This window comes from Gobio gobio, assembly GCF_949357685.1.
Source record: "Gobio gobio genome assembly, chromosome: 4".
NCBI classification, from domain to species: domain Eukaryota; kingdom Metazoa; phylum Chordata; class Actinopteri; order Cypriniformes; family Gobionidae; genus Gobio; species Gobio gobio.
The window spans coordinates 63,078,926-63,101,977 of NC_137100.1; the positions used below are offsets into that span (position 1 = coordinate 63,078,926).

At 39.1% G+C, this 23,052-nt stretch overlaps 1 protein-coding gene across 2 annotated transcripts in view; it reads left to right on the top strand.

Annotated features, from left to right (window-relative positions):
• Positions 1–20,979, top strand: part of mvb12ba (multivesicular body subunit 12Ba) — a 55,559-nt gene extending 34,580 nt beyond the window's left edge. For both annotated transcript variants that reach the window (XM_079815913.1, XM_079815912.1), the window contains exons 5-10: positions 955–1,084; positions 2,174–2,323; positions 10,016–10,107; positions 15,151–15,206; positions 15,405–15,464; positions 18,265–20,979. In XM_079815913.1, coding sequence (XP_079672039.1) covers positions 955–1,084; positions 2,174–2,323; positions 10,016–10,107; positions 15,151–15,206; positions 15,405–15,464; positions 18,265–18,351 — 575 coding nt within the window. In that variant the 3' untranslated portion in view covers positions 18,352–20,979. The remainder of the gene's footprint in view (positions 1–954; positions 1,085–2,173; positions 2,324–10,015; positions 10,108–15,150; positions 15,207–15,404; positions 15,465–18,264) is intronic.
• The last annotated feature ends 2,073 nt before the right edge of the window (positions 20,980–23,052 follow it).

A 23,052-nucleotide genomic window follows, 5' to 3' on the forward strand; every position in this document is an offset into this window, starting at 1 on the left:
ATTGATGTCGTGCGCTAGTTTGAGATGACATGCGTCACGACCAAACGTTAGCGATTGGTTATGGCAGATCCAGAGCGGCTCTGGGCAGATCCAGTAGTTTTAAAGGGTTAGTTCACCCAAAAATGAAAATTCTGTCATTAATGACTTAACCATTATGTCGTTCGACACCCGTCAGACCTCTGTTCATCTTCGGAACAGAAATGAAGATATTTTAGTTGAAATCTGATGCCTCTGAAAGGCCTCCATTGGCACAATGGCACTTTACACTCTCAAGACCCTTAAAAGGCACTAAAGACGTCATTACAAAGTCCATCTCACTACAGTAGTTTTAAAATAACCTTATGAATCGGCGAGAATAGTTTTTGTGCGCAAAAAAACCCTAAATAACGGCTTATATAGTGATGACGATTTCAAAACAAGGCATCATGAAGCTTCGAAGCGTTATGAATCAGTGAGTCGAATCATGATTCGGATCGCGTGCCAAACTGCTGATATTTGGTGATTCAAACCACTGATTCGACTCACTGATTCATAACGCTTCGAAGCTTCATGATGCCGTGTTTTGAAATCGTCATCACTATGTAAGTCGTTATTTAGGGTTTTTTTGCGCACAAAAACTATTCTCGCCGATTCGTAAAGTTATTTTTTGAACCACTGTAGTGAGATGGATGTTTGCACAGACGCTCGAGATATGACACCATTATTGTAGCTTAAATAAACCAGTGACACTCCAGACCAGAGTTAAAGGGATGTCTGTTTTCCACTAATGTAGTTGCTTTTAGACGTGCAGTAGAGCTGGACCTCCTTTGTGGATTTGGTATCTCGTGTTAAATAATTAATCGATTGTGTGAAATGATCCCCTTTCATTTCCAGCACTGACCTCGTTCTGTCTATTTTGTGAACTCCATCTCCCTTTCACTTTCTTTAACATGTTCTGTTCCTCTCTCTCTCCAGAGGAGCCGGCGTTCAGGAAGAGGAGGTTATGTATTAAGTTCATCCCGAGAGACTCCACCGAAGCTGCCATCTGTGATATCCGTATCTTAGGACGCTCTAAACAGGCGCCGCCACAGTATACGTTCATAGGGTCAGTTACTCTACACAAGAACTTAGACCTAGACTGACTTACTGATATATTTAAAGGACATTTGAGAAAATTAATAATATTCTGCAGGTGGGCAATATAAAATTAAGACAACATTAGGAAACATCAGTGTGAACTAACGTCTTTATATTTGGTATATTAACCCCCCCCCCCACCCCCCCAAAAAAGTTCTCTGTTTTAGTGTGTCTAGATAAATATTGCTGTTTATATTTATTATAAGTAATTTATTTAATAATAATAATAATAATAGATTAGAATAATAATTTATTAACTATATTTTTATGGAGTTTCATGATAAAATATTTTTCTTCCATGAATGAACTCAACATATATATTTTAATATTATTTTAATATTAATATTTAAATATACTAAATATATATATATATATATATATATGTAATATTATTGTGTGTGTATATATTTATATATTAATATAAGTGTGTGTAGATTTATTAAAGCACTATATTTAATAATAATGATAATATACAGTATTAGAATAAAAATTCATTAGTTTCATTATATATTATATTACATATATATATATATATATATATATATATATATATATATATATATATATATATATATATATATATATATATATATATATATATATATATATATATATATATATATATATATATATATATATATTCAATTTTATTTAAAAAAATGTTTTACTTCTGGTAAAAAGTAAAAATCTATAAACAATTATTAACCTTTTATGTTTGACTTTATGGTTCCTCTGTGGGAAAAAATGACTGTTTAAAAAAAAAAAATTCATTAAAGAATGCTCTGATTTTTTTATTTTTGTTTAAAACATGCAGCTGTCCTGTTATCATTCACTAACTGACAAAAACATGAATAATTATTTGAGTAATATTCAACATTAGGACTGTTTTTAAGTATTTTTGGCCTGGGGTATCTGTATATCTCTGGCTGTACTTTGAGATCTCCAGGCAACTTTCTGTCTTTGTTGATACTATTTCTATTAAATACATCAGTGTTTAATTCATCCTGAGTAAATCATTTACAGTTTGGTTGAATTTTAATTCTGTATTTCCTCTCAGAGAGCTGAACAATATGGGGATCTGGTACCGTATGGGAAAGGTGCCACGGACCCAGGACTCTTCACCTGTACAGAACAACTCCACCACCAACACCACCAATAACATCCAGACTGTCACCAACAACTCCACTCCAGCGCCAGTCTTGCCCAAGTATGTGTTTGTGAAATCTGAAAAACTGAGGAAGTGCGAACTGCGTTTGTTGCAACAGCTGCAGAATAGAAAGAGAGAGAATGAGACAAACTGAGAGGAGGAAGAGAAACATGGAATGGAAAAACACTTTAATCAGCAGATGCAGCATAGCATTCCTTAGATTCTGGAATAAATGAGGTCCTGTATAGTTATAGTATGTCCCATATAGTTCCAATATAGGCTGTCCTTATAGGCAAATTCAGTTCAGTAGCTGACTCGTGTTTTTGCTGACTCAAAAATTGCAGACCTGGCAACCCTGGCTTGCACTATGGGTGATTTCATGGGGTCAAATTGAGCTTGCTTTAACGTGGCTATTTTTCTAACCGTTAATGCATTATGATCACCTTCAGCACCCCTAAATTCAACACAAGAGACATTTTCTTCACCCACAGTATAAGTTGTAGTCCGACATGTTTTTTGACTCCTTTTTTCGACGTGACTCCTTTTGATTGATGGCCCGGATCATAAGCTGTTTTTGGCCGATAGTGAAAATAATGCTTTTATTGGCTGATAACCGATTATTTCCCGATACATCGGTGCATCTCTGATCTTGACGGTTCAAAAGTTTAGGGTTGGTACAATTTACGTTTTTGAAAGAAAAACACTCATCAAGGCTGCATTTATTCGATCAAAAATACAGTAAAAACAGTAATATTGTGAAATATTATTACAATTTAAAAATAATTGCTTGTAATACTTTTTAGAATGTAATTTATTTCTGTGATTGAAGCTGAATTTTCAGTCTTCAGTGTCACATGACCCTTCAGAAATCATTCTAATATGAGGATTTACTGCTCAAGAAACATTTATGATTTTGAAAATAGTTGTGCTGCTAAATAGTTTTGAGCAAACGGTTATCCATGGGTTTTCAAGATTCTTTGATGAATAGAGAAAGTTCAAAGATCAGCATTTATTTGAAATAGAAATCTTTTTAACATTATAAATGTCTTTACTGTCACTTTTGATCAATTTAATGCATCCTTGCTGAATAAACGTATTAATCAAAATAGGCAAAAACATCCTGTTTTCCATGATATAACTGGACTAATGAAATGTTTAAGAGTGCTATCACATGCTATTCTTGTGTAACGTGCATGTTTTCTCACATACTCGATGTTTACAGGCTTGTTTGTGTCTCAGGGTTTTGTTTGCCCCGGAGCTTTTTCTGACCCAAATGGGAAGTGTCTGTTCCAGCTGTTTCCCTCTCATAGTTTCCTCTCTGTCTGCTCTCTTGATACTGTCTGCCTGTGATCCTTTTATATATGACAGGATACAACTGCAGTGAAGTCACATAAACACAAATGCATCTCAATAAGGGAGTGACCGTCTCTGTCTGTGGTCCCCGAACGCATGTCTGCTCTCTTTCTCCCATCGTTACACCAACAATTGAGACATCATATCATGGGGAAAAAAAGGATCTTTCCTTTTTCTGAATAAATAAAAACTTACAACAAGCAGAAAAGTAGACTAAACAGTTGACTAGTTAATGCATGACAATGTGATTTACACCAGTACATTGATGTCAGCCAGTCATAACAGACATTATTTACATATCGACATCTTAGAGGTGGAAATGGTCATGTAAAACAAAATTTGATGCATGAACCCTAAACTAACATAAGTGAACTTAATGAGAAAGATAATGCTATAAATTCAGTCACTTTAATTCCTGCCAGCTATCTTTACCACATTACAAAGGGAGAATATCACTGGTTTAACACAATTAAATGCTGTTTATAGCCATTTTTTCTTACGCCCCATGAGGCTTTGCGCGATGGGAGTAACTTCCATTAAACTGTAAACAATCAGCAAAATAGTAATAAGTAATAAGCAGTAATAAGCATTTTCAAAAACTGGCTACAATGAGATGACATTATTCTACCCACCCTTCAACTATCGAACATTAAAAGGACATTTAAAAGTGTAAAAGCATTAAAAAATTACTACAACAGACCATGAATCATCCCAAAAGATTGATTTATTTCCACAGCAATATTACGAATGTGTTAAATATCACTGCAGTAATATATGTCTGTATTATATAACACGCATTGCCTTAATAAAAAATGTTAATTAAAGGGTAAGTTCACCCAAAAATGAAAATTATAGCATGATTTACTCACCCTCAAGTCATCCTAGGTGTGTATGACTTTCTTCTTTCAGATGAATAAAATCAGAGTTATATTATAAAAGTCCTGGCTCTTCAAAGCTTTATAATGGAAGTGAATGGTTGTCGTTTTTGAAGTCCATAAAAGTGCATCTATCCATCATATAACTGCTCCACACGGCTCCGGGGGGTTAATAAAGGCCTTCTGAAGCGAAGTGGTGCGTTTGTGTAAGAAAAATATCCATATTTAAAACTTTATAGACTAAAATAACTAGCTTTGGCGGTCAGTGGTAAAGAGTAACCCTTGATCCTTGAAACCTTGACGCATGTGTATTGACGAACGCAGAAGCGCAGAAGATAGAGCAAAACAAAACACCGGTCATGAATTAGAGTCTAAAACAAGAATTTGCACAGAAATGGTGGAGGATTTCGATATATCAGAGAAAAGGGGCTTCAGTTTGTGGTCCAGCACTATCCGTGAGAGGCGTCAAAGCTTGAGATGCTTCTATACATCGCGTCAGCGGGTTACTCTTTAAGTGCAAGTCGACTTGTGTACTGCTGACCGCCGGAAGTTAGTTATTTTAGTCTATAAATATGGATATTTTTCTTACACAAACGCTCCACTTCTCTTCAGAAGGCCTTTTATTAACCATCAGGAGCCGTGTGGGGCAGTTATATGATGGATAGATGCACTTTTATGGACTTCAAAAACGAGGACATTTTTATATAACTCCGGCTTCGCTTGAAGGTTAGTAAATCATGGTCTATTTTCACTTTTGGGTGAACTATCCCTTTTACTGGAACACTGAGTGATTAATATTTCAAAGTGATTTCTGTCATGTGACGGACAATAAATATTGTATTTATCTGCTTTAGAAACATTCCAGTTTAACGGTGCATCCATGTGAAAACAAACCTGGAAAGAGACGTGAGGATTTGGGAAATGAGATTCTTAGTGCATTCCAGAAATTTATTCATGGAATATATATCGTAAATTAAATCAGGAGAGCAGACCACAAATGCACAGTATATGTTGTCTTTTTCATACTGTTACAGCGGAATATAAAGAAAATAATCAGGAGGAAACTAATGCAGCGACTGAAAAAAGCTCTTGATATACCAAGTTACGTTATTCTCCTGACATCTGAAATTAAAACATGGAATTTTTACAGCTCATTCAGTCATACTGACCGATAAGGATTATTTGTGATTTCACAAACGTGTCTTTTTGAGTGGAACTTCCCCAAACCGGAAGTGCTGCCCATAATCTAAAACACAGTAGGTGAGTTAGGAAAAAAAGTGTATGCACTCGTTTTGTTCCACATGATTTGGTATTACCGTAAGCGTGGAGTTTCCCTTACAGCTGCCAGCAGAACACCTACATACTGAAAACATCAACACAGCTTAAGTCATGTGTGCGGTGATTCAGTCATGTTATGAGTGTTTAATATGGTGGATGTTGCACATGAGACCTACAGCATTCTCCTGTTGGATCTGTGGTAAATGCACAGCTTTATCTGAACGTGTGCTAACAGCAGGACAATGTTACTGGAGCAGTTGCTTTTGTTTCATTCTGAAAAATACTGCTTTCTAGTTAGGGATGTAACGATTCACTCAGCTCGGGATACGATACGGTTCACGAGACTAATTTCACGATAAAACATTTTTTCCCTTCAAATTATAAAAGTGTCCTTTTATTTCTCAGACAAAATTCTGCATTTTTTTTTAAATTTAAATAAATATTTGATGTCAAATAATAACTCAATTGAAATTTTAAAACAAATCCTCAAAAAGTGCCTTTATCTTCCAAATGGTGTTTTCTTGGGAGGAGGTTGTTTCAGCTTCTTCACCCTCATCCTGCATTGAGGAACCGCAGAAATAAAAAGACTTGGTCAACTTCAAGTACAAAAGTGACAGGGGGTTCACACTGTTATAAAGGCAAGATTTTTTATTATAGTTTGTATCATTACACTTGCAAGAGTTAGAAAACAGAGCTCATTTAGATAAATATGCCATAATAATCAACACATTATTGAAAAAAAATCCATGTACACATTAGGGGTTGAACGACTTCCGTTTTTTTCAAGTCGACATTTATGTGATGAAAGTCGAGTCGACTAGTCGCTGATGACATAATTAATAAACAAATAACCCTGAACCTTGAGCTGAGACGCGAACACAAGTTTTCTTGTGCACAGGACAGCTATGGAATATGTCACAGCGCTGCCCATAAGGTTATTGCTTCTACTACAACAGCTTTTGAATCCATTCTTTTGTCTTAGGGTCGTTATATTTCTCACAGATTTCTGCTCGTTCCGAATCAGATACAGATAAAGTAGCACAATAAAGATTACATGTAAATGAATGCATTAGTGGAGAGAGCGATGTGCGTGTGTATTAATTCTACTTGCCAGCGTCTCTCTAATAATAGTTAAGCTGTGAGTTTCCTTCCAGTTAAGAAGAGTTGTGCACTTTTTATTTTAATATATCTCTTTACATAACTACTATTTTCTACTTCAGAACTATAATTTCGTTACTAACCCAGTGTTTTGTATGTTAATGCTGTTTTACGTGAATATTAGCACAGGAGTGAAGCACAGCTTTGTTTACAAAGGAAATACATTTGCAGCCATGAATGGATTCATGCCGAATGAGAGAGGTAGCTGAGCCCAATTTAAGATTCGTTAGCTTTTTTATTCTGTTTTGCGATTTCCGTGAATTTTATCAATAGGCCTAACGTTAGTCCATTTTATCCCACATGGACATACATCTCGTTTCTTTTCTCAAATCTTCTCGCGTCGCACCCATTTTCGCAGGGAATTATAAACGTTTCTTCCTTTCGTTTGTTTATAATTAAGTCTATTATACCCATTCACGTCCTTTACTGTGGGAAAGTAGAAAAACATTGTAGGACGAATAGGCTACCTTTTTACTTAATTTTATTTAACACAGTTTGTGCTTGTTATTAGACTTGGTAAGGCGCGTCAAGTTTATTTGAATAGCGCATTTCACACACAGGCCATTTTACTTTAGTTTTCTCTGGCAGTGAATAATCAAACATAGCTTAAATGGCTTGACCCTGTGGAAGATAAAATACGCTCTTCAGAACTTTTACAACAAGTGTTGCTTTGCAAGATCATGAGAAAACATGAAGACGAAGATATTCGAGAAGGTGTCTATATCCAGCTCGTGTTTCATCTCGCGCAGAGCGGAGGGGACGCATCATTGAGGGGAAATTAAACTTTTTTTTAACTAATATTTCATTTTCTTATATTCTTTAGGTTACCATTATTTACTGATAATCGTTTAAATGTTTTACAGGCTGTGGTGTGTTGTTTCACTGACGGAAGTGCTGAAATAAACACGCATGCTTATGAAATGGATGTTTGAGCCTCGTTTATTATTTCAAAATGTAGGCTATATCTGACATAGACTACAGTATTTAAAATAGCATATATGCATTAGTTATATTCTCAATTTAATTTACAGAGCAATCCCTGCTAAGTTTTTAGTTTAACTATAGAAAAGGATTTAGTGTGCATCACACTCACAACAAGACTCGCAATGGGGGCGTGGCATCACGATGGTGGCGCTCCATCGTGATGTCAGTCAGCCATCATGCTAACATCTTGATCGCGCCCAACTTCGATATGAATGAACTGAAAACATTCGCTTATTTCACTGTTCTTTGCGCCAGTGTGTACAGACAGTCCGTATCGCTACCGGTAGCTACAACTTACTGGTTGCTATCGTGCCTGTGAAGTGAGGCTGTTTAAAACGTGTATCGTGATTCGTTTAACATCTCAACCGACCTGAATCGACCCACATTTGTATCGATTTTCAACTGCTGCCGACTGAATCGTTATATCCCTATTTCTAATGCATAATTTTTGCGAACACCAAATTGAATTCCTCTTTCTTGTGCTTGACACCTACACACAAAATGATGTCAAAATACCCGTCTTTGGCAAGTATTATCGTAAACACAGTCAGTTATGTCATGAACGGAAACTGCTGAGAAAGTAATCGGATGTGCATCATTTTATTGGATCCATGGATAATCAAATGACAAAACACAGCTTTAACATGGATTCATCTATATTCAATTTATACAGTGAACACTATAGTGTTATTTTACATTTTAGGCCTAATTATTACATTTCTGTAACAATGCTACAATTAGACCTTACTTTATTTGTAACTTTGTCATATTGTATTTATCTATGCTTGTAATTTGTGTATTTTATCTTTTATCTTTGTTTTGTACTGACTTGCCTTTTAATTATGTTCGATTTATATTAGTTAGGCTATATCTGTGAAAAGGAAAATGTCAATCAATCTTGTTGCCTTGCGAAAGCGAACCAATCTAAGAAGAAAATGCAACATTGTAAGAAATTAAGCCCCTGTTTTGGAACAAAGCAAATGATCTACAGGTCTGAATACACCCTTAAAAACAACACTCATGGCGAGATGTGCACAACGACCGATGACATTTCTCTGAGAGGGTTTTCTAACAGCTAAAGCTATTTAAAAGTGCACTATGTAACTTTTCCGTCCACTAGAGGTCGCCTGTTCAAAACAAAGGCGTAGTTTGATGACACCACGCTTGAGCACAGAATCTTGGGACATGTGGTCTTCACCTCACAGCCGGGACTCGCGCAGAAATCATGTTGATGTGATTATTAACGTTACTGTAGTCTGAAGCAGAGCAGGACCGAGTGTTGTGGAGCTGAGGAACCGCTGGAGCGATTGTTAATAAAATGAAGATGACACAGTCACCATCGCCATTTCCGCTTTTCCGGTCATGAGTATGAACTAACGCAGCTCTGATTATCATATTAGACACATCTGAGTGTGTTGAAAATAATGTTATGACGTTACTCTGAGTGTTCGCTCGGCGGCTGCTATGACACTTGTTCACACTGCAGTGAGAGTAAAGCGTTTCTGCAAACCGAGGGGAACGCAGATATGACACCATTGACAAGAGACTCCCTCACACATCCCGGTTCCTCGGGTAAAATAGCAATTCTCTCACGATTTACAAATAGTTGGAAACATTTGGGATATTGTAAGTACTCAACTGAACAAAATATATAACACTGGCCTAGTGGTTTTTGGATATTTTACTGAAAAAAATTTACATAGTGCACCATTTAAGGAATCGCCACTAAAAACATCAAACCTAAGCACAACTGCTGAAAATATAATTTAAAAACAAGGGGGAAAATGTAGACAAAATGTACTGAAAGGTTCTAGCATCATCAGGCCAACAGTTTGTTTTATTAGGATGTAGATCTCCTCATGTGATCTGAGACCGAATTATCACAGTTTGCATGCCTGTGTTACGGATGCAGCCTTCAGTCCACTCAGTGTTCATTAAGGTTGTCAGTCAGATGAAAGATTGGCAGTGACATTTAAAAAAAATTATTTATTTTTTTAGAGCTGATGAGACACAAACAACTCCGATAATATTGAGGTTGAAGGGAGATTTGTTGAATTTATATTTGATTATGTGATTTACGTTTTCTGTTTCTGTTTCTTCATAGGCACATATCCATGACCCTGCCGGCATGTTTCAGAAAAAGCACAACCAGACCAGACTTTGAACACCAGAACTCCAACCTCTATGCCATCTCTGGTACCAGAACCGCACAAAACACACCTGATCCAAACTGAACACCTTCACCATCATTGCTAAACAAGAAAAGAGGACTGTAACATAAGTCCACCAATACAGAAAGATGCTTTTACAAATTAAATTTATCATTAATTCATTATAAAGTAATAGAAATAATCAGTAATGGAGTTTACTTTGTAAGTTCACTCTTTTTAAGTCAGTTTTATTTTGAAAAAAATAAGCTAAAAAAGTATTGGCTATGAGATATAAACCGATCAGGCATAACATTTTGACCTAATTTTGTGTTGGTCCCCCTTTTGCTGCCAAAACAGCCCTGACCCGTCGAGGCATGGACTCCTCTAGACCCCTGAAGGTGTGGCACCAAGATGTTAGCAGCAGATCCTTTAAGTCCTGTAAGTTGCGAGGTGGGGCCTCCATGGATCGGACTTGTTTGTTCAGCACATCCCACAGATGCTCGATTGGATTGAGATCTGGGGAATTTGGAGGCCAAGTCAACACCTCAAACTCGTTGTTGTGCTCCTCAAACCATTCCTGAATCATTTCTGGTTTGTGTCGGCGCATTATCTGCTGAAAGAGCCACAGCCACCAGGGAAACCGTTTCCATGCAAGGGTGTACATGGTCTGTCACAATGCTTAGGTTGGTGGTACGTGTCAAAGTAACATCCACATGGATGGCAGGACCCAAGGTTTCCCAGCAGAACATTGCCCAAAGCATCACTGCCTCCGCCGGCTTGCCTTCTTCCCATAGTGCACCTGGTGCCATGTGTTCCCCAGGTAAGCGACGCACCCGGCCATCCACGTGATGTAAAAGAAAACGTGATTCATCAGACCAGGCCACCTTCTTCCATCGCTCCGTGGTCCAGTTCTGATGCTCACGTGCCACTGTTGGTGCTTTGGGCGGTGGACAGGGGTCCTAGGTCAGCATGGGCACTGGTCTGCGGCTGTGCCGCCCCATACACAACAAACTGAGATGCTCTGTGTATTCTGACACCTTTCTATCAGAACCAGCATTAACTTCTTGAGCAATTTGAGCTCCAGTAGCTCGTCTGTTTGATCGGACCACACAGGCCAGCCTTCGCTCCCCACGTGCATCAATGAGCCACAGAGTCATGGCCACTCTGTGCCCATGACCCTGTGGCCGGTTCTCCACTGTTCCTCCATGACCCTGTGGCCGGTTCTCCACTGGTCCTCCATGACCCTGTGGCCGGTTCTCCACTGTTTCTCCATGACCCTGTGGCCGGTTCTCCACTGTTCCTCCATGACCCTGTGGCCGGTTCTCCACTGGTCCTCCATGACCCTGTGGCCGGTTCTCCACTGGTCCTTCATGACCCTGTGGCCGGTTCTCCACTGGTCCTCCATGACCCTGTGGCCGGTTCTCCACTGTTTCTCCATGACCCTGTGGCCGGTTCTCCACTGTTCCTCCATGACCCTGTGGCCGGTTCTCCACTGTTCCTCCATGACCCTGTGGCCGGTTCTCCACTGTTCCTCCATGACCCTGTGGCCGGTTCTCCACTGGTCCTCCATGACCCTGTGGCCGGTTCTCCACTGTTCCTCCATGACCCTGTGGCCGGTTCTCCACTGGTCCTCCATGACCCTGTGGCCGGTTCTCCACTGTTCCTCCATGACCCTGTGGCCGGTTCTCCACTGGTCCTCCATGACCCTGTGGCCGGTTCTCCACTGTTCCTCCATGACCCTGTGGCCGGTTCTCCACTGGTCCTCCATGACCCTGTGGCCGGTTCTCCACTGGTCCTCCATGACCCTGTGGCCGGTTCTCCACTGGTCCTCCATGACCCTGTGGCCGGTTCTCTACTGTTCCTCCATGACCCTGTGGCTGGTTCTCCACTGTTCCTCCATGACCCTGTGGCCGGTTCTCCACTGGTCCTTCATGACCCTGTGGCCGGTTCTCCACTGGTCCTCCATGACCCTGTGGCCGGTTCTCCACTGGTCCTCCATGACCCTGTGGCCGGTTCTCCACTGTTCCTCCATGACCCTGTGGCCGGTTCTCCACTGTTTCTCCATGACCCTGTGGCCGGTTCTCCACTGTTCCTCCATGACCCTGTGGCCGGTTCTCCACTGTTCCTCCATGACCCTGTGGCCGGTTCTCCACTGTTCCTCCATGACCCTGTGGCCGGTTCTCCACTGGTCCTCCATGACCCTGTGGCCGGTTCTCCACTGTTCCTCCATGACCCTGTGGCCGGTTCTCCACTGGTCCTCCATGACCCTGTGGCCGGTTCTCCACTGTTCCTCCATGACCCTGTGGCCGGTTCTCCACTGGTCCTCCATGACCCTGTGGCCGGTTCTCCACTGTTTCTCCATGACCCTGTGGCCGGTTCTCCACTGGTCCTCCATGACCCTGTGGCCGGTTCTCCACTGGTCCTCCATGACCCTGTGGCCGGTTCTCCACTGGTCCTCCATGACCCTGTGGCCGGTTCTCTACTGTTCCTCCATGACCCTGTGGCCGGTTCTCCACTGGTCCTCCATGACCCTGTGGCCGGTTCTCCACTGGTCCTCCATGACCCTGTGGCCGGTTCTCCACTGTTCCTCCATGACCCTGTGGCCGGTTCTCCACTGTTCCTCCATGACCCTGTGGCCGGTTCTCCACTGGTCCTCCATGACCCTGTGGCCGGTTCTCCACTGGTCCTCCATGACCCTGTGGCCGGTTCTCCACTGGTCCTCCATGACCCTGTGGCCGGTTCTCTACTGTTCCTCCATGACCCTGTGGCTGGTTCTCCACTGTTCCTCCATGACCCTGTGGCCGGTTCTCCACTGGTCCTTCATGACCCTGTGGCCGGTTCTCCACTGGTCCTCCATGACCCTGTGGCCGGTTCTCCACTGTTCCTCCATGACCCTGTGGCCGGTTCTCCACTGTTTCTCCATGACCCTGTGGCCGGTTCTCCACTGGTCCTCCATGAACCTGTGGCCGGTTCTCCACTGGTCCTTCATGACCCTGTGGCCGGTTCTCCACTGGTCCTCCATGACCCTGTGGCCGGTTCTCCACTGTTCCTCCATGACCCTGTGGCCGGTTCTCCACTGGTCCTCCATGACCCTGTGGCCGGTTCTCCACTGGTCCTCCATGACCCTGTGGCCGGTTCTCCACTGGTCCTCCATGACCCTGTGGCCGGTTCTCCACTGGTCCTCCATGACCCTGTAGCCGGTTCTCCACTGGTCCTCCATGACCCTGTGGCCGGTTCTCCACTGTTTCTCCATGACCCTGTGGCCGGTTCTCCACTGTTCCTCCATGACCCTGTGGCCGGTTCTCCACTGGTCCTCCATGACCCTGTGGCCGGTTCTCCACTGGTCCTCCATGACCCTGTGGCCGGTTCTCCACTGGTCCTCCATGAGCCTGTGGCCGGTTCTCCACTGGTCCTCCATGACCCTGTGGCCGGTTCTCCACTGTTCCTCCATGACCCTGTGGCCGGTTCTCCACTGTTCCTCCATGACCCTGTGGCCGGTTCTCCACTGTTCCTCCATGACCCTGTGGCCGGTTCTCCACTGTTCCTCCATTAGGGCACTTTTGATAGAGACTGACCACTGCAGACCGGGAACACCCCACAAGAGCTGCAGTTTTGGAGATGCTCTGACCCGTCACAATCTGGCCCTTGTCAAACTCGCTCAAATCCTTACACTTGCCCATTTTTCCTGCTTCTAACACATCAACTCTGAGGACAAAATGTTCACTTGCTGTCTAATATATCTCACCCACTAACAGGTGCCGTGATGAAGAGATAATCAGTGTTATTCACTTCGCCTGTCATAATGTTATGCCTGATCGGTGTATATGGACTATGTATGTTTCTTCTGAACGGTAGTGAATTATATATCAGATCTATCAGTAGATGCAGTAGAATCTGCTGACTGCTTGAGGTGAGATGTGAGACATTTGATATGAAGGTCTGTGAAAAAGGGCTTGGGTACATTAACATGTAATAATCCTCTGTCTGAAATCCCATCAGCACTCTGTGTCCGTGTGGATTCATGACGGCTGTCATTAGGGATGTAATAATAAACCCTTCTGGAGGTGGAATCACCAAATGTTCCAGATGGTGTTCAGTGATGAGTCAGAATATCTCTCTGTTCTGAGCTCTCACTTCTTACTGACAAATGATGTCTCCCTAATGATTTACAGAGAGATGGTTTTATTTGCATTTATCATTTAGCAGATCTTTTTATCCATAACGACTTAGAAATAATTAAGTAGTTTGTAGTCATTTTGTTGCCTTTTCATTAGGCATGTCATCTAATCGTGGTTATATATGATCAATCGCAATTATTTGAGATATCTGCAATAACTGTGCTGTTTAAATTTCAATCACATTTTACCAAAGATTGTAAAGTACATAAAGATAGTGAAAGGTCTTCATACGAGATTACATTTTCTGGGTTAATCCGACTTTATATTATATTACAGTATAGCTGTATGATTTTGGAAAAATTGTATGAATTATTTTTTTTAAAAATTGGTTTGAATGAATGATTCAATGACTCGCTCATAAAGACTTCACTTGTTTCATTACTGGATGAATCAGCATTTTTGAACGAATCTCTTGAATTAATGATTCAATGACTCGCTCATAAAGACTTCACTTGTTTCATTACTGGATGAATCAGTGTTTTTGAACAAATTTCTTGAATCAAGGATTCAATGACCAATACATTATCACTTGTCGCCATCTACTGGTGTAATGATGTTGATACAATCGTTATTTGAAGCGTCAAGTTACTTTCAAAAGGTGATTTGCTCTATTTTTAATATATTAATTTTCACTGCAGTTAGAGTAAATCATGTGGGCTTATTTGGTTATAATTTTTATTATATTATATACGATTCCAAGTATCAAAATAATGTATTTGGCTTACACTGTAAGTGACAGAATTAAATCATTAATCGCAATTCATTTGTATGACAATGAATCATCAGCACAAAATTCATAATTGTGACAGGCCTACTTTTCATAGCCATTCAAATTTTATTTTGTAGATTAACTTTTTGTGCTGGACAAATTGTAGTGAACTCTAGTTAACTCTGACTTTTTGACTTCTCAGCTATGGATGGAGTGCCTTTCATGATCTCGGAGAAGTTTGCGAGTGCCTCCAGTGACGTGAGTCTGTTTTCATGCTTCAAATGATCTGAAATATATAGATGTGACTAAACACAATACTTTAAAAGGATAAAATGCCATTTTTGGCAGTAGAGAATAATGTGTTTTAGGTACTTCTAACTAGCAAAAGACCTTATCTGGACATTGAGGAGAATTGTGTGATGTTGTTGTTGAGCAGACCGTGTCTCTGTATTGCAGTTGCAGCAGGTGGATCTAATGGGCATCAGAATCAAATCACTTGCAGAGATTGAGAAAGAGGTGAGGATCTGCTGAGTTTCAACCGGCATTACTATTTTTTATATTTTTGAAAAGTCTCTTATGCTCATCAAGGCTGCATTTATTTGATCAATAATGCACATACAATTTGACATTTTTCTATTTGAATATACTTTTACATGTAATTTATTCCTGTGATCAAAGCTGAATGTTCAGCATCATTACTCCAGTCTTCAGTGTCACACGATCCTTCAGAAATTATTCTAATAAGAGGATTTATTATCAATGTTGGAAACAGTTGTGCTGATTAATATTTTTTACAAACTGATACTTTTTCAGGATCAAACCTGCAAACTTGTCGCTTTTCGTTGACAATTGCCGTTTTCTTGGTCAATTGGGTCATTTACGTGAATCGGGTAGAACCGGAGAGTTTTTTTTGTTGGTAGGTTCGGTGCACGCGTGTAATCGTGTCATCTTTAACAGTTCAAGTACGGAACACACTTCAATCCAAGTTCCCACACGAGCATACCTAAAACAGTCTAGATGAGCTAAAGCATGAGCTAAAAAAGGCTCTAATTATCTCTAGTTTTATTTAACCTAACAGTGTTCTCTAAAGGTCACATGTTAATCAGCTTCTGTTCATTCTGAATGCAAAATTAGTAGCATAAAATGTAATTACTGTATATATTATGTTGATTTCTTGCCGCTTTAGATCAAGGTCAAACACTGTAAAATGTGGAATTATTATTATTTTGTCACTTATAAAGACATGCCAAGACCATTTAACATTGTTTATTAATGTACAAAAGTGTCTGAAATGTCATGTTCTGTCCTGTACTGTCTGTGTGCATATTTAGAGCGATGCCCAGTGAAAGGCCACAGACATGTCAGACAGTTACGCCATGGCTTGTGTCTATTTATGGCATATATGGGCATTTTAGATTACAGAATTATTAGAGCAAAAATATTTCTGGTGCAATAGTTGATGTGACTGAAGACAAGTCACACACACACACATACTCTTTCACCAAACAAAGAGTGGGGCTTCAAGCTACAGCGATGATGTCAACCATATCTGTGTATGTTTTGGAAAACTCGAAGACCCATAAAGAAAAATTGCCTCTTTAATGAACTAAATCAAGATGCAAAAACTTTATAATGAACAAAAAAAAAGTTTCTGTAGTGCTTTGACAGCAGTATGTAGCGTTATTCAGTCCATTTTATCTCGAAATTCAAACAATAAATGCCGTTTTGACGTGATTATCTGTGAAGGCGATCGATCATTTCTTCCTAAAGAATAAACATGAATGAACATCTGAAGGTATGTTGAGGATGCATTACAAATTACTGTCACGTATCATATGTGGTGTAATCGCTCAATCAGTGTTTCAACTGCGGAAAGACCTCAATAACTGCTTGTAAACTAAACAATGTCATGTAAAGTTAACATCACATTTACCTCAGGCAGTCATTCAGTGTCCACAGCTGTGAGTTCACTAGAGAAATCAACTCTTTCACTAAATATATGCTCTGTATTAGCCGTTATATTCATTATAACTTGTTAGGGATCTCTTGATTATATCATGCATGTTAAATAAACCTGTCATGAAAATGACAGACACTGTATAAATGATTATATTTCAACAACGAATTGGAGAAAAAAACTATTTTATAATTAGATTTAGAAGTTATTGCAAAAACTGCCTTATGTGAAGTTTATATGTTTGTGTACTGTGTGATTTGAGTGTTGATTATTTTACCTAAAATAAATAGCAACTGAATTTGGGCTAATAGTTTGGGCTCTGTTGTTAACCTTTAATATTAATGTGCAAGTAAGGGCTCCCTATATAATTTACAGAAATATCTTCAATAAACTTTGATATAATTTAATTAATTCAAGGACAGGCACTTTTTTTCTTCTTCAGTAAACCACTGTTAAATATAAAAATAAATAAAAAGCAATTTTGTAAAACTGCTGTACCGAACCGTCAGTTTTGTGTACCGTTACACACCTACTGTTAGTCTTTTGTTTTTTATTTGTGTCATGCGTCACAACACTTCCTTGAGTTCCAGGCGTTTCCTTGTTGTAAATAAAATAATTTTTAAAATATTAAATGTGTCTTTCTCTTTCACGCTCAGAAATGTGTCATTTGCATATTAAAATCACAAAAAAATCAAGCCGGGGTCACCCGCAACACGTCACCTTTTTTACTCTGAGGAGTTTGCAGGTCTGCAGGATTCTTTGATGAATAAAAAGTTAAAAAAAGAACAGCATTTATTCAAAAGGGAAGTCTTTACTAACAATATGCACTACTGTTCAAAAGTTTGGGGTCAGTTGTTTTTTTCTTTCTTTCTTTTTTTGTTGAAAGAAATCAATACTTTTATTCAGCAAGGATGTGTTAAATTGATATCTTAGATTGTTATATTGTTAGAAAACTCAAAAGCGTAATTTATTTTCCACTGAAGAAAGAAAGACATGAATATCTTGGATGAGATGGGGCAGAGTAAATTATCAGAAAATGTTCATTTTAAAGTGAACTAATAAAGGTTTCTATTCATTCAAGAATCCTAAAAAAAAATATATATAAAGCAGTTTTCAACATTGATAATGCTTCTTTAGCAGCAGATCAGCATATTAGAATGATTTCTGAAGGACACTACACACACTAATACTGCAATTTGCCTAATATATCGTTTCATACCATTTGTTTTGTTGAATTGTGTGCTGCAGTATTAGTATGTGTAGCAGTTTGTGATTGAGCCACCAGAGGTCAGTGTTTGCTAGGAATCTCACTCTCAGATGGCGTCTTTAACTCTTTCTGTCTGTATGTGTTTGTGTCAGTATGAATATAGTTTCCGGACGGAGCACAGCGCCGCGGCCCGTCTGCCGCCCAGTCCCACCAGAACTTCTCTGGGCTCTGAGGCCTAAAGCTCACACGCTGGAGGAAGACCTGATCCGAGCAGAGACTCGCCCACCTCTCCGAGATTAAAACAGAAACCCACCGAACAAATCGCAACAAGTTTGACGGAGGAAAAAAAATCACTTTTTTTTCCCCCCCATGTAAAAAAAACTTAACAAATATCATTTCATGTGGTCCAGTTCAGTCTCTTAAGTTGATGCTGCTTTTTCATAGAGCTTTGGATGCTCCTTCACTACAGCGATCCGATCAAAACCACTACAGTGTCGTAAAGGGGCCGGAGGAAGCGGTGGGAATGGCCTCGTGTTCTGACTTATTCTGGCTGCTGGACTGAGATGCTGTTACTGCGGTGACTTTATGAAGGGTCGGACCTTTGAGAATTCACATTTGAGCCCCAGAGTCTGCGTTCATGCGGCATGGATTTGCAAGAGTATTTTATTTTTTTGTATTTTGCCTCTTTGTTCATTTAGATCGCAGCAACTGCATGACTTGTTTGTTTTTTGATCCGTTTGGAAAGCGGAGCCCAGATCACTGCACTGTTACAGGTTTGAGTTTGTCTGGAAAAAGAGATTAGGGAATAGGAACACTCCAGCTCCGAGCAAGCCCTTGTACATAGACAGGCGATGATGAATCAGGAATGTGTCGTTTTCCAATTGAGTGTTGCTCGTTTTCCCGTTTTTGTCTTTGTGACGTCCTTCTACTCCGGTCACCACTGATCTGAGATTTGACTCTCTTTCGGTCTGTCGTGGTGTTCGACGGTGCTCAAGCGCTTGGACATTGTTTCTGCCGGTCCATTTGTGGCTTCTGAAGTTGACGGTGATATTTTTTTGTGGCATCTGTTTTTTTTATTTAACAAACAAGTGGATATTCCTGCGGCTGTATTTCACCCCATAAGAAAAAAAAATTGAAATAAGATTTTGCATAAAAAAAAAAAAAACCTATTTTTAGGACCATGTAGCAACACATAATGTAATAACTGCACATATTGTAATAAGTATAACATTATTATTGGAATAAAGTCAATCTCAATGTAATAAAATCTTGATAAAATTATTACATTACAAACCCACCAAAAACATGTCATGTTTTCATTATTGTAATCGCTTTTAAAACATAAAAAATCTCCCTGCCAAATGCAACAGATTAAAATATTCATGCTATTATTATTGTTTATCAAACAAATAAATTATTCCTTTACAGTGCATTTGTAAAATCTAAATCCAGATAAATAAAATTAGAACTTTAGCACTGATTTTATTACCAATGCTTTGTTTAATAAATAATAATAATAATAGCATGAATATTTAAATCTGTTGAATTTGGCAGGTAGTTTAAGATTTTTTATGTTTTAAAAGTGTTTTTTTGGTGAGTTTATAATGTAATACATTTCCCATAAGTAAAAATAGTTATTACATTATGAGCTCAAGATTTTATTATATTTTTGAGAAAATTGTTACATTATGAACATTTTATTACACTAATAATGTAATGCTTATTACATAATGCGCAGTTATTTACATCGCTACACGTTGCTACACCATAAAGATTTAGTGAAATGTGACATTTTCATTATTGTCCACATACATTTCATTCGTTTTAAATAGTTCATTAAATTGTACACGAGGTAGGTGTACAATTTTACTTTTAAATTTAAATTATGTATAGTTTTTTTATATCACATTATTTTTAAATTGAAATTTAGATTTAATTTGGAGGACAGTGCTTTATTCTAATGAAAATATTGTCACAATGCAAAAAAAGTGCTGCATATTTATGCAAAATACAATTTCTCATTTCTTTCTTTTGCTTTTTAGGGTGAGCTAAAGACTCGCCTGATTATCCAGAGCAAATTTTCAGTTTTAGTAAGCCATTCAGCAGCTCGCCGTGCCACCACTGCTTTGTTTGATACGGTGACGATTATTGGTGAAAGTACAGTGTTATCATTTCTGAAACCTCGTTCGGCTCTGAAACCCCTCGAGTCCATTCAGATGGACCCTTCACTGTGAGACTTTAATCAAACACTCAGATGGGTTTTAGATTTCTCACGTCGTGGGTAATAATGTTTAAGCAGCTATATTGTAACATGTTCTAACCACTATTGTGACTTTTATTGTGTATGATTTCAAATCTGAAATGAACCACAAATCTGACCTTCTCTTTTTATTGTTTCATGTCTGTTGAAGTCGCTAGCTTCAGATGTTTCAGGCATCGCTCAAGCCTGTTTTTTTGGATTGAAGACGTCTAATCTGTTTGGAAAACTCCCATGTTTATATCGAAATAAAATCGGAACCAACGTTTTTCGTTTAACAACATCATATCTGAATTACATGCTGATTCTTCAGTCGATTCAGTCATTTATTTAACAGTAAATATGAATGCATGCAGCGTTATCTATTTTTTCAACATTAAAATGAGGATTTAATTCATAGTACTCTTTGATCTAATTATTTAATGATTTTATATGAAAACTAATTTAAGTGTTTAGGAATGTAGCTAGTATGTTGCCCCAATATTTTTTAATGTTTTTTTTTTTTGGGAATAGTTGAGTGTGTTTTGCAAGTTGGTCACGCAAACAAATACTGTACAATAAAAGGTGTTCAGTTACTGCACTGCGCAAATAAACTCCTGTTCACGATTTTACAAACCGCTCAATGTTTATCAAGTTCAACAGCCTCTAGCTGTGTGTTTGTCATTTGCATCGTCGGCTGATTTCTTTATTGTATAAATGTGAATGCCAGTGTTGACAGCTGGTTGAATTTTGTGCTTTATTATTCTATAAAAAATACAGTGAACTCTTCATGCGTTTATCGACAGAAACAAAGAAAGTTTGCCGCTTGAGGAACGCTCTTTTATTTTGATTTTTTTTATTTGACTGTATCCAATGGTTACTTTTAGATATCTGTCCATATAGTATCACAACTTGCCTCCTGGTGCATCTTACCCCTATTTGTGCGGATGAGTTGGTTTCGCCGCAGAGTAATACTTGTTTACTGGAACTTCTGTTTTGGGTTCACAAACGCTCCGAGCTTCCTGTGGCCGTTTGACAAGTCACTTTATTTAGATCCAACATGCGCACAAAACCACAGGGAAACTTTCAAGACTCGGAGCATTAAAGCACTGCAGAAGGTTTCGGGCGATGTGCTGCTGTTTGTGTGGCTTTTAATGAGTTTTTAAGAGTTAAACAAGAAACAGCAAAGCATGTTTATGGACAGTGATTGAGCGTTTGAGAAACCGCGCAAAGGTTATTTCATTTTCTCACTTAATCTTGACATCTTGGTTCTGGTAAATGCTTCACTTTTACTGTAAGATGCATGTTCGGCGTGCATGCATCTCTTTTGCATAATTATTTACTGTCAGTATAAGCTCAATTTCCTCAGAGTTAATGAGGTATTGTGGGTTTGAATTCACAAACGGTCTTGCTTGTTTGTTTTTGAGTTTATATCATGTACTGTGTCCTACAACTATCTGATTAACATTCTGGAATAAACCGTAGTGCACAATTACAAGACCCCCGAAGACCAGGACTAGCTGGATTCAGATCCAGATCGAGTTATGAACTTTATGCTAAATTTATTGCAGCATTCATTTCAGAAACTTCATTCAGAGCCATTGGATTCTGGAAGATTCTCCAACAAGCAGTGGTTGAGGTAATTATCACTTGTAGTCCAGAAACTGAACACCATCTTGTAAGACACTTTTAGGTGAGACCCAGATAAATCCACAACAGGCCATGTGTATGTGGTCTTTACATCATTCGCTGCAGCTCTCAAATCTCATTTTCCATATTCAAATGTGTTGTTCAATTGAATCAATTGCCTCTTGCTGCACTGTTTTAAAATCTGATGTGAATCATATTTCAGAGCTTTAGTGGAGGGGAAGATTATCAGTGAAAAATTACTTCAACTGTTCAACTATTTTATGGAATATAATGCACAAGGCTTAAAGGGATAGTTCAGACAGAAATACAATTCTATCGTCAATTACTAACTCTCATGTCGTTCCAAACACGTAAGACCTTCATCTTCAGAACACAAATGAAGATCTTTTTGATGAAATCTGACAGATTTATGTCCCTCCATTGACAGCTACGCAACTACCAGTTTAACACTTCAAAAAGTTCATAAAGAACTTTTGAACATTCATCAACTCACACATCAGTTGTGGTACACAGATGTGCAAGAACCAATGAGGTTCATTCTCGTGTTACGCATCACGTTTGAGCTTCAGAAAGAACCAATGAGGTTCATTCTCGTGTTACACATCACATTTGAGCTTCAGCAAGAACCAATGAGGTTCATTCTCGTGTTACGCATCACGTTTGAGCTTCAGCAAGAACCAATGAGGTTCATTCTCGTGTTACGCATCACATTTGAGCTTCAGCAAGAACCAATGAGGTTCATTCTCGTGTTACGCATCACGTTTGAGCTTCAGCAACCAATGAGGTTCATTCTCGTGTTACGCAGCACGTTTGAGCTTCAATAAGAACCAATGAGGTTCATTCTTGTGTTACGCATCACGTTTGAGCTTCAATAAGAACCAATGAGGTTCATTGTCGTGTTACGCATCACATTTGAGCTTCAGCAAGAACCAATGAGGTTCATTCTCGTGTTACGCATCACGTTTGAGCTTCAATAAGAACCAATGAGGTTCATTCTTGTGTTACGCATCACGTTTGAGCTTCAATAAGAACCAATGAGGTTCATTCTCGCGTT